At 57.2% G+C, this 12,063-nt stretch overlaps 1 protein-coding gene across 1 annotated transcript; it reads right to left on the reverse strand.

The window, feature by feature from the left end:
• Nucleotides 1-263: 263 nt before the first annotated feature.
• LOC100475004 (NADH-cytochrome b5 reductase 3) lies at nucleotides 264-11,823 on the reverse strand (the record flags this gene model as incomplete). The annotated part of the gene is made up of 8 exons (XM_034644019.1): nucleotides 11,670-11,823; nucleotides 8,528-8,600; nucleotides 8,077-8,183; nucleotides 5,568-5,697; nucleotides 5,017-5,100; nucleotides 4,696-4,781; nucleotides 3,412-3,511; nucleotides 264-292 (listed from the first exon to the last, which is right to left on the reverse strand). Coding segments are annotated over exons 1-8 (693 nt in total), but the record flags the coding sequence as incomplete, so codon positions are not given.
• Nucleotides 11,824-12,063: the final 240 nt, after the last annotated feature.

A 12,063-nucleotide genomic window follows, 5' to 3' on the forward strand; every position in this document is an offset into this window, starting at 1 on the left:
GCCTTAAGAAACACGTTAGACCAGATGGGCTTAACAGACACTTACAGAACATTCCATCCAAAAGCACACACACGTTCTGCTCAATTGCACACCTCACAGCTGTCAGAATGCCACCATCAAGAAGACAAGAAACAGCAAGCGTTGGCGAGGATATGGAGAAAAAGGAACCCTCGTACACTGTTGGTGGGAATGCAAACTGGTGCAGCCACTGTGGAAAACAGTATGGAGGGTCCTCAAAAAATTAAAAACAGAATTACCATAGGATCCAGCAATTCCACTTTTGGGTATTTACCTGAAGAAAATGATAACACCAACTCAAAAAGATATCTCCAACCCATGTTCACTATACTGTCTACAACAGCCAAGATATGGAAGCATCCTAAATGCCCACTAATGGATACATGGGTAAAGAAAGTGTGTTATAAATACCATCAGGGAGTAAGAATTCCTGTCCCTTCAAAGGTCCTTCTAGCTGGACTAAGAATCAAATTGACATCAGAGAGATTAACAGGAGAAAATCAAATTTAATAACATACATCCAGGGAATCAACACAGGCATGGACATTCCAAAGACAGGCAAAATGAGGTCTATATGTCATTCTGAACTAAGGAAAAGGGGGTAAGGGTCTGGGATTTCAGAGGAAAGGAATGCATTTCACAGGGTGATACAAAGCAGATGTTTGGTAATTAGATGTGTGCCCTGCCATACAGATGGGTCACTCAAATAAAATTTACCTCTGTTAATAGCCCTTATTCTGGGAAAGACCCCCAATTTAGATTCTTCTGTACAGTTAAGGAAGGGATAAAAGTTTCTCTTGAGCCCAGCAGGGTCTCTAGTGGCTTCAGCTCAAAATAATCCACATGCCAAAGTGGCACATTCAGTCCCACGTGGGGGGGGGGGCGGTCCTGAACCCCTTCAGTACAATGGAATATTATTCAGCCATAGAAAAGAATGAAATCTTGCCATTTGTGGCAACACGGATGGACCTCAGGGGCATTATGTTAAGTGGAATGAGTCAGACAGAAAGACAAATACTGTATGATCTCACTTATATGTGGAATCTTAAAAACAACAACAACAATCCAGAAAACCCCAAGCTCATAGATACAGAGAACAGACTGCTGGCTGCCAGAGGCAGGGGTGGGGGGAGGGAGAAATAGGTGGAAGAGGTTTAAGTCTATTTTTAAGAAATTGCACGGGACTGACTAAGTTATATTTGCTGGCGTATAAAACGTGCAGGTATATAAGACATCTCGACTTTCCAAGGATCTTTTTTTAGCTAATGTATTTTTCTTTATACGTGTACTGAAGGCTTCGTGGGGAAAACACAGGTCAGCTGTATTTGCCACGTGAGCTCGCCCCGCTCCCCGTTCCTTCACTTCCGCGCTAGCCTCGCCCGCCTGCTACTGTGATCTCTCAGCACCTAGAACCGCAGTTTACGCCCAATGTTGTAGAAATACCTCAACTCCTCTCGAACTGTGGGTCAAGCTAATAATGAACACAAGCGTGAGATGCTGGACCAGCGAGCCCCAAGTCTTCCTCGGCGGGTAACTGGTTGCTGTTCAAATGGTGGGTCCCCAGCACGCAGCACTCCGGTGCTGGCACTGCCATGTGTCACCACCAGGGGTCAGCGCCGGCCCCTCCTCCGCGGGCCACAGGGCCGAGGAAGCTCCCACCATAGGTGACAAGCTTATCCTACCACGTGACCAGCAGGGAGGAAACCTGTTTCCCACCTTTGAGTGAGTGAGACGCGGATACAAGAGAGATGCTCCTTTCTTTACTGTAGGAAAAGGAGCAACTCCCGGACCGGGTGACCCCGCCAGACCTCCCTGCCTGAGCCTACATGTGACCTGTGAACAGCATGGGGGCGTGGACACCTGCACGGGTCCACTCCTACGTGCGTCTTTTGCCGTTAGTGCGGTGCTCTCAATATATTTTCCTTATGATTTTCTTGTTAACGTTTTCTTCTCTCTCGCCCAGAACACCACGTGTGACGTACAAACAGGTGTGCATCGACGGCTTGTGTTCTCGGTAAGGCTTCTGGTCAACAGTAGGCCACGAATGATTACATTTTTGTGAAGTCAAAAGTTCTATGTGGATTCTCGACTACAAATGGGGATCAGTGCCCCGAATCCTGGTGCTGCCCACGGTCACCTGTACTTCGTTTCTCCCTGGTCTCTCTAACCACCTGCTACTTGGCTCTGTGACTTGCTAACGATCCTGTTTCCTGTTCATCTTCTCCCACTAGAACATCAGCTCACGGGGCCAAGCTAGCTTCAGGAACAGAGCGGAGGGGCTGACAAGGAGCCCAGTTCAGATGGGCTGGTCCAGGCTGGCCGGCCAGCGACAGACCTTGGGGCGCTGCTCTCAGGTCCACAATCCACCCAGGCCCACGCCTCGCTCTTGGCCAGGAGGCCTGGGACCCGGCTTGATCACCCCAGAAAGATGGCTCCTCTCTCGGGGATGGGTCCAGATGACCCAGCTCAGGAGACGGGCGCCCGCCCCTAGAGCCCATCTGCTCAGTTCCAGGGGAAGCGGAGGTGGGGTGTTCCCCACACCATGGCTGAGCCCTGGGGAACCGTGGGCCCTGGGAGGAGGGGGAGGCAAAGCCAGGGCAGGTCACACGCTGGGGCCCATAAGGGTGCTTCGAAAATGTCCAGTTTCCAACGTTTAGAAGTTTCCCGTGAAGACGCAGGTCCCTGCTTCTCTTGAAAAGTGGAAGGGCCTGACCTACAGGGCCGCAGTCACACCGAAGCCACTCCCTACAGTGTCCCAACCCTGGAGCCAAACATTGTCAGCGCCGCAGACCAAGCAGCCTGAGCTGCTCTTCTCACAGCAAAGAAGGAATGGAGAGACTTCTGGTACTCACAGCCCTACCTAAGCAGAATAGCAGAACTTAAGTCCTAGAGCACAGCCTTATTTCAGGTTCTATAGGCGGCCCTCATTCGCTGCCTTCTATGTGACCTTGGCAAACTGGAGGGGTAGAAAGAGGGTCACTGTATGTCAGCCCAGCCCACCCCCCCAGGGCTAACGCCTTATGGGGTACAAACCGCACAGCGGGCGCAGTTGCCCCCACGCCCCGCACTGACCCTGTTGACCTGCCCCAGAGTGAGCTCCCCATCGAGGGCAGAAGGCCAGCTTGCTTTGTCCAGCAGGGGCAGAAGGCCTTGGGCTCTGGAGGAGGACGTGAGTTCAAGCCCCACTTCAGGTGTTTTCTAGCTGGGTGCGGTGGGACACTTCCTTTCCCCCTCTCTGATCCCTCCCTCATCTGTGAGATGGGGTCATACCACCTCCCTCTCACGGAGCCACCCTGAGCACCATCGGAGACCAAGCAAGTCGAAGGCCCAGGACCCCCACCGAGCCCAGCCCACCCCACCGAGCCCAGCCCACTCAGCACTTCTGTCTCTCACCTTCAGGGGCTCTGTCCACGGTGTACCAGAGCTTGAAGCGAGCAGAATGTTCGTTCCTCAGTTCCTCCAGCTCGGGCCGCAGCAGGATGTCCTTCTCAGTCTGGGGGTGGGAGGGGTAGGAATCAGGGCCCAGAGGTCAGGAGGGACTGTCCTTGGAGACATTCGTCACCCAAATGGCCATCATCCCGTCCACCGGGGGCCACATACTTGGCAAAGCCTGCAGGACAGCAGCCCAGCGGAGCAGACCCAGACTCCCAGAAACGCACGCCCCCTTCTCCCCATGTTGCCTGGGGAGCGGCTCAAAGCTGCGGAGGGTGTTCATTACAAATGGCATTTGCAGATGGTTCCTACGGCAGAGGGGACGTTTGCCGACATAACAGGGAGTGGAGGAAGCAAACGGCCGAACACAGGTGCAGTCGACTACAGAACAAGGAGGGACTGGAAGGAAATAGGCCAAAACCTGCGCCGTGACTGTCCCCCTTAAAATAGCAGATGGTCCCGGTGACAGGTCCCTCATTCCTCGGACAAGTCTCCTTATGTTCTGGCATCTCGGGTTACACATCCTTATATCGGGAAATGCAGACAACTGTTCCCCAAATCACACCTGCTCCTTCCACAGCCTCACCCACACTGTGGCCTCTGGCTCCCTACTCTCCGTTCCCGCCGCTTCATCCAGTTGGCTCCATGTGGCCCTGTCCTTCAGCCTGGTGTCACCTCCTCCAGGAAGCCTTCCTGGACTCCCCAGTGACCTACTCCTCACATGGCCCCCTCTGACCACAGGCCACTGCCTCATGTGTCTCCAGGTCACTCCCAGGTAGCAGGGCTCCACGGGAGTCAGACAGACCAGGTCCAAACCCAGCCCCAACACCCCCAGCTCAGGGCCTGCCTGCCGCTGTGCTCTCGGCCACTCCGTAAAGATGGCAACTCCGGCTCCGGAGCAGCCCCAGCCCCAGCCAGCATTCTTCCACTGCACTGCTGGGTTCCTAACTCTGTTTGCGGGGCGAGTGCCGAGGTTCAGAGGAAGCAGCCAAGGAGTAAATCCCAGGGTGGGGGGCTCTCCAGGCGCCTCACCCCCTCTGCCCCCGAAGCAGCCCACTCGGGTCAGACCCTGGGCTGAAAAACCTGACCGCCACTGGCCACAGGAAAGCTACCCGTGCACGGGACGCTCGGAGCACCCTCACGTTTCAGCCATGGAGCCGCACAGACCCCCTGAGCGGTGCCTCGCAGGCCCTGCGCCCCCTCTCTGCAGGAGCCCAGTTTGCGTGTCTCGGGACACCCACTGACCTGGTTGGCAAACAGGAGGTGGCACACGGTGGGGTCATGTGGGTCTTTCATGATGGCGCGGATCACCTGCAGCATCGGGGTGATGCCTGCAAAACAGCAGCCCCCACACGCTGAGTGAGCACCTGCTGTATACATACACACAGGCCCAGTGCCAGGCAGGCAGGAGGTGGCGTGGAGGCGAGGTGCCTCCAGGCCTGCGCTCCTGACCTCAGGGAGCTCACAACGGCTTATAATCTGCGTCCCGTCCCATGGCCTGACCCTGACCCCCACCCATGACATCTGCCTGCCAGGGGCTCAGCAAGGGGCTCCGGGTCCACATACCGGTCCCTCCTGCGATCATGCCGACAGACTTCACCGTCTTGATAACAGGGTTGGACTTCTTGTCTGGACGGATGGCAAACTTTCCTGCGGAGAGGAGGAGGAGACGGGGAGACCCCAGCTCTCAAACATGCCAGGCTTGGGGCTGGACGGGCTGGAGCACCTGTCCCTGCTTCAGGGGTCCAAGGCACGGGCGGCCACCATACACCCAGCCAGCTAGCTGGGGGCAGGGAGAGGACGGGATGGCGGCAATGTCAGCCGAGAACAGCAGGAGAGTGAGCCCTTCGTTCCCACCACAGACAGTGCGGGGTGGGGGTGGGGGCGCAGCGGCAAGGCTGGGGAGCCAGAAACGCTGCGGCTCGATGCTTTCGCTTGTTTGGTTTCAAACAAAGCCGATCTGTGGGCAGCCAGTCACCCCTATGCTGGCCTATTTCCCTCCTATACAGCCGGGGAAACTGAGGCCCTAGAGAGGAGACTGCCTGCCCAACAAGGGTCACCCAGCCCAGCCTTTCACTGTGCCTGCTGGGGCCTCCGGGCACTCCAGCCCAAATCACCTTTGCCCTCGTAGACCAGCAGCCCGTTCGGGCCCCGGAACTCAATGGTGTCTCCAATCTTCATGCTTTCCAGGTACTGAGACATCTTTCCTCCAGCAGGAAACTTGGGATGGGTGTCTTTGAAGTAAACCTGCAAGACACACCCACAGTTCTCAAGCCCCGTTCCCAGGGTCACCGGGCTGAGCTCTGGGCCACAGAGGGAAGAAAGCGCCTCTTCTGGGGTTCTCTGCGGCCTGTGTGTGGCTCTCACGTAAGGCCCTGTCCACCCATCTAAAAGTACCCATCTGCAGGCCAGCCCCCCGGAGCCTGCCTTTCCCTAACAATTCCTCTGAACACAAAGCGTCAGCCTGGTGAACAAGGCTCCCGACCCGAGGGCTGGATATATGAACGTTCTGCCAAGAACCATCTCTGTGCCCCCTCCCAATGGGAGATTCCCACGCTGTCAGCACAGAAAGGCTCCGGGAAGTGGGCTCAGCTCCCCCCTCCTGTGCATGTTTGGATCTTTCCATTCTGTGCTGTCATAAAAACAGCGTTCCTGGAACAACTTCCCTCCCTGTGCCCTGTGGGACTTCTCTTTGGAAGAAAGGAAGTGCTACAAGAAAGAGACGGGGAGACTGAGGCTGCACAGCTCACCCCGCCCAGTGCTAGGGGTGCTGGGCCTTGAGGGGCCAGCAGGAGTGATGGGCGGGGAGGGGGCACCTGGGGAGGGACAGGCAGCCCAAAAGGCCTGGGCCTTGGGGGAGAAAGAAGAGCTCGTCGTGGCCACAGCACGGGGGGGTGGGGGTGTCAGCGTGAGGGAAGTGCAGGGACATGGAGAGGCAGGCAGAGCCATGCGCGGGCCAGGACTCTAACTCTTGTCCAGGGCCAATGGGGAGCAGGGAGCGAGGTCTCTAAGCCAGAAGGGGCCTGGTCTTCCTGAGTTTCCCATCCTCTACTTGGATCACACACACCCACACACACACCCCACCAATACCTTTTCCACATTCGGCTAGAGATTCCACCAAGAACAGATGCTGGAACCCTCAACCCCTTCCCTTTCTTTCTGGACAAAGCCCAAACCTTACTGCCCCCCCGCCCCGCCCCACCATCCCTCCTCTAGTCTTCTGAAGCCCCTGACCTTTGGCTGCATCAGTCTTCGAGCCTCCTTCTAACCTCAGGGCCTTTGCACCAGAAAGGTCCTTCTCCTTTCTCTCTGTCTGGTCAACGCCTCCTCAGCCTCCACATCTTAGCCCTCTGTTACCTGCCCGGGGGAGCAGCTCCCATCACCCCACCTGCCCCACTCTGTGCCATTCCTGGCGCTCGGTCCCATGTGCTTCTCCCCTCAAGCAAGGGTTTCCACTCTCCGGGCAAAGAGAGGCTCGCGAGCCTGGGCACCCAGTACAATCTAAATGACACCAAGCTAAGGAGGGACCCGGGCCCAGCTCCCTTCCTGCCCTCACAGACCCAGCGCCACCCCAGGACCCTGCGAGAACCAGGGACTCAGCTGCGGCCCAGCGGGGCCCTCTGCCTGTCCTCCCATCCATGAGGGGCCCAGTGAGGGGGCCCACACGGTGGAGTTAGGACAGTAAGCCTGGCCCCCAGGAGTGCTGAGCCAGGGTGGTCACAGGGGTTTGGGCCTTTCCTGGGAGGGTCTCCAACACCCCACCCCTGCTGGCCTGGCTGGTTCGCATTTGTTGGACGTGCAATCAGAGAACACGGATGCTTCTGCAAAGCTTGTGCTTCTGATTTTCACAAAAGTATACTGTGCTATGGTTCTCATTTCTCCTTCCACTCAACGTGTTGTTTTGTTTTTGTTTTAGAGAGAGAGAGAGCACATGCAAGAGAAAGCACATGTGCGCAAGCTGGCAGGGGGGCAGAAAGAGAGGGAGAGAGAATCTCAAGCAGACTCCATGCTCAGCATGCAGCCTGACTCAGAGCTCGATCTCACAACCCTGAGATCACGACCTCAGCCAAAATCAAGAGTCGGACACTTAACCAACTGAACCACCCAGGTGCCCCCAATGTGATGACTGAGATCCTTGCTGGCTGTTCTGTGCCTCTCTGATCTAATGGCTCCATCTCCTCCACAGTGCGCACCCATCCTGGACCCACGATGGATCCCAGCTCCCCACACTACTCTTCATGGGACTTTGGGCTGTTTCTTAGGGAAACATGCTCAGGAAAGGACCGGCTGGTCACCGAGACCGTGTGACTGAGTGCGGTGGAGCAGGCCCCCTGGGGCCACAACCGGACACCCAGTGCCCTAGGCTTTGCAGGTCCAAGAGCAGCCAGTGAGCTCTGCACGAGCTGGTCAACCTTCCTGGTTTCTCTCCTGCAGATGATCTCAGTTGAAGACACACTTCCTGAGCGCCAGGCCCTGCCCTCTTCCAAGCCCCCACATCTGGCTTGTGCTGGGAAGCTCCAGCTTGCTATTCACTCAGAAACCAGGCACGAGGGAGCACCGGGCCTTCAGGCTACAGGGGATGGGGTCACCCCTGCCCCCAACACGGCCACAGCCCCAAGACCTCACCTTGATGACCAGGTCCACAAAGCCCTTGTCGTCATCGCTGGAGACGGGAGTGTAGGGCCGAATGACCAGGTTTCCATCGATCCGAGCTGAGAGGTAGATGTGCTGGCCTGCAGGATGAGGAGGGGTGATTCCCGGCCCGAAGGGGCCACGGACTATCTAGTCAACCACTGCCCTGTGCCCCCCGCCCTGCCCTCAAAGGCTGGCCTGGCCTCGGCTCCAGGGCCCCTTTCCTGCCCCCACAGGGATTCCCGTCCTGTCCCAGCTCCCTGCCGTCACACCTCTGCTCCTGCCTGTGCCACTGCCGGGGACACCAGGGATTTCCCCTCTCATTCTGACACTCATCCTTGAAGGCCCAGTTTGGCTGTCTCCTTGTCCTTGAAGCCTTCCCCACTCTCCCTAGTTCAAGTGCAAAGCTCCCACCTCTCTGACCTAGCCCCCCGGCTCCACTCACCGACGGGGAGGCCCAGGACGTGCTGGGGTGACGGCAGGGCAAAGCGGAACCGCCGGGTGTCGTGGCTGATCACCTGCAAAGAGGCCCGAGCTGTTAGACGGCGCCCCAGGCAGAGGGGCCCCCCGCCCTCAGAGCTCATGTCTCATGTCATTCAGAAGGGATGCAGATGCCACAGTGGACACAAAACCTGTACGCACACGTGCGCAGGCCAGGGGGTCAGGCACACACTGCGCGTGCCTCTGCTCTCACTGGCCCAGAGAAGGTCAGGGACCCGCCCAGGGCCACCCAGCAAGGTGACCAGGGTAGGGAATGAACTCAGGATCCCAAACGGAGGCTGCCAGACGGCCCAGAAAATTCTGGGGACAAGAGGGAGGATCCAACCCCACCATCGGATTGGGCAGTGTCCTGGGGTGGCAGGAAGACCTCGGGCCCTGGGCTGGCAAACTAGGGGTAGAGCTGAGACAAGGCCCACGTGTCTGGGCCTGGGACACAAGAGAGGGGCTCTAGATGACACTAAAAGCCCCCTGAGAAGTGGGACGGCCATGACTACAGCAGGGCTGCACAGGGGAGGAGGTGTGCCAGCCCCACTGCCCCCAAGGTCACGGCCACAGCTAAGAGCCCTAAGCCAGGCCTCCACCCTGTGCAGGGTGGGCAGGTGACGGCATTTCCCCCGCAGGGCAGGGCAGAGGCTGGCTAAGGGCCAGGCCGGGCGGAGGAAGGAGCCAGAACTAAAGCCCCCGAATCCCCGTTAAGCAGTCTTAAATCAAGACCAGGGGAGGCAAGTCTCCCACAGTAAGCTGTGGTCAGAGCTGGGAACAAGCCTGGCGCCCCAGCCCCCTGAGGCCCCTGTGGGGTCTCTCCTGCACCCGGTGCAGCCAGGACGGGGGGTGTGGAGGGGCCGCACAGAAGGCAGGCCACTGTCCAGCACGTGTTCGCACCCACATGAGACTGGGTGACGTGGCAAGATCCACTGATGGACACAGTGTCCTCGCGTGGAGGGAGGACAGCAGACTCCTCCAAAGGAACAGAGCATCACTCTGAGTGTCCCTGAAGTGTTTGAGCAGAGCCAGGCGGATGGGTCTCAGAAAGCCAGGGCCAAGCCACCACTCAGGACACAGCCAGAGCTCTTGGCGCCCCAGCAGTCCGGGCCTGAAGCTGCCCCCCCCCAGAGACCCTGCACTCCAGGCAAACTGAGCCCCCAGGCTTCCCGGGCATGGATTCCAGGGTTCTCAATTGGTCCTGGGACTCAAGGTCAGAAACCCACACACCAGACAGTTTTTGGAAGACGAAGAGAAACAAGGGAAAGACGCTGATAATTCTTGGGCTGGACAACAGTAGGAGGGCACAGAAAAGTCATGAGGCTACCGTCAGCGTGGGGCCCAGCACGGTGCCGGCATTCAGGAGGCTGCTGGCCATGACGAGCTGAGCAGTCGACCCCCAGGGCTTCAGGGGGACCCTGAGGGTCAGCAGGTCCAGGAAGGGCAAGCCGTGGGGGCCTCCCTTGGGAGAGCTTAGCAAATGTATCAAAAAGTGGACCCACCCGCTGACTCCGAAAAGCCACCACTAGGCTACAGTGGGGGGGGGGCAGATTTAACTGCTAAGATATTAGCCTCCGGCCCAAAGAGACTGGCAGGTCCACTGCGTGACACCCCTATGGAGAAGTACTAGACAGTCATCAAAAATAATGAACCAGGGGGCGCCTGGGTAGCGCAGTCGTTGAGCATCTGCCTTCGGCTCAGGGCGTGATCCCAGCGTTCTGGGATCGAGTCCCACATCAGGCTCCTCCGCTGGGAGCCTGCTTCTTCCTCTCCCACTCCCCCTGCTTGTGTTACCTCTCTCGCTGGCTGTCTCTCTATCAAATAATAAATAAAATCTTTAAAAAAAATAATGAGCCAGCTTTGGGTGAGACATGGTAAGTATCCATGTTGTGTGGCTGGCTAAAAAAATCAGGATATTAAAAAAGTGAGAGTAAGTATACACACGCCTACAACCCCACACATCACCCGGATATGAACATGATGCCTGGAAAAGGCTCACACGGGCCCGTGAATGGACCCTCCACACGGGGATGGCGTGGCGGGGGATGTGATGGATGGGACGTTAATACTTCACAAAGAATTTTTATCGTAAGCGCATATATACCATACGTTCCTTCTAAAATCAAAATTGTTAAAATATATATAAAACAACTGAAAAGATAAAGCCTGGTAAAAGCCTCCGGGAATTGGTGATTTTTTTTTTTTTCCTATCTTTGGTTTTTGACTTGTCTGTGACCTCCCGGCTCTGCGCCTCAGGGACCACACGCGTGGAGCTCAGGGTGGAGCCGGGGCCCAGGGCCGGGGCCTGGCAGGTGACTTTCTCTGCTCCATGACTCAGTTCTCCCTGTCACACCCTTCCGAGGCAGCTGCCGGTGGCCAGAAATAGCATCAGGGAGGGGCTCTGATGAGGGAGAGCCGGGAGAAAAAGCAGCTGTTATAGTGAGGCAGGGCAAAGGAGGGACAGGGTGGTTTTCAATCATGACCAGACGTTTGAAAAGGAAAAGGGTCCAACAGGAGGGCAAGAGTGAGCCTTCCAGAGGGGCGGGGGGAGCCACATAGCGAGAGCATGAGATCACAAATCTGCACAGAGGCAGAAGATACTGGGGTCCGACAAGCACCAGGCCCTGAGTAGATGACCATGGGGGCGGGGATGAAAGGGCCAGCACTGGGATGGGAAGCACCTGGGACCACGTCAGGGGTAGGCCTGAGTCCTGGTTCTACCCCTAACTCACAGTGTGACCTCCAATGCCCCCCTGTTCTCTCTTGCCCTGTTTTCCCATCTGTTAAATGGACGCTTAGACCCCAAAGTCCTGAGGGGTCCCTCTTGTTCTGGCCTTTCGTGGGATAGACAGTGTGGTTCAGAGAGTAGGCTCTGTGGTTAGAGACTTGAGTTCAAATCCCTGTGCCCGCTTATTGGTAGCCCTAGAAGGGGACATCACTTCAATTCCCATCTCTAAGATGGGCAGACAACAGGACCTACTTCGGAGGTGGGGCCTGTATCCTGGGCACACGGCAGGTGCCGAGAAACACTACGGTGCTCGCAGGGAGGGCAAGAAGCCTCCATGGGTCCAGCCCCTGCAACCCCCCCCGTGTCGGGCACTCACCTCCTTGTCGATGAGCCGCAGTGGGTACTTGATGTCTGGGCTCTCAAGGGTGATGGCCGGGGTGGAGCGCTGGAACAGCTTCATGAGCAGGTTATAGAGGAACCAGACTGGGGAGAGGACCACGTGGCCCAACTGAAATGACAGGGACAGACCCCCGAGGTCAGCATGGGCACGGGGAGGGGCCTGCCACCTGCCTTTCCCGCAAACACACCAGTTGGTTCACACCTCCAGGCCTCTGTTCGTGCTGTCCCCTCTGCCAGGAGCACCCTCTCCCCACCATCCTCACCCAGGGAACCCCAGCATCCATTTTGGTGCTGGCTGGGAGAAGTTATAAAACCCAGGCACATGAAACCTATCACTGTATTCCTAAGTCACTGTCAAAGCTCCATTTCCC

The sequence above is a fragment of the Ailuropoda melanoleuca genome, chromosome 15 (assembly GCF_002007445.2).
Source record: "Ailuropoda melanoleuca isolate Jingjing chromosome 15, ASM200744v2, whole genome shotgun sequence".
Taxonomy (NCBI): domain Eukaryota; kingdom Metazoa; phylum Chordata; class Mammalia; order Carnivora; family Ursidae; genus Ailuropoda; species Ailuropoda melanoleuca.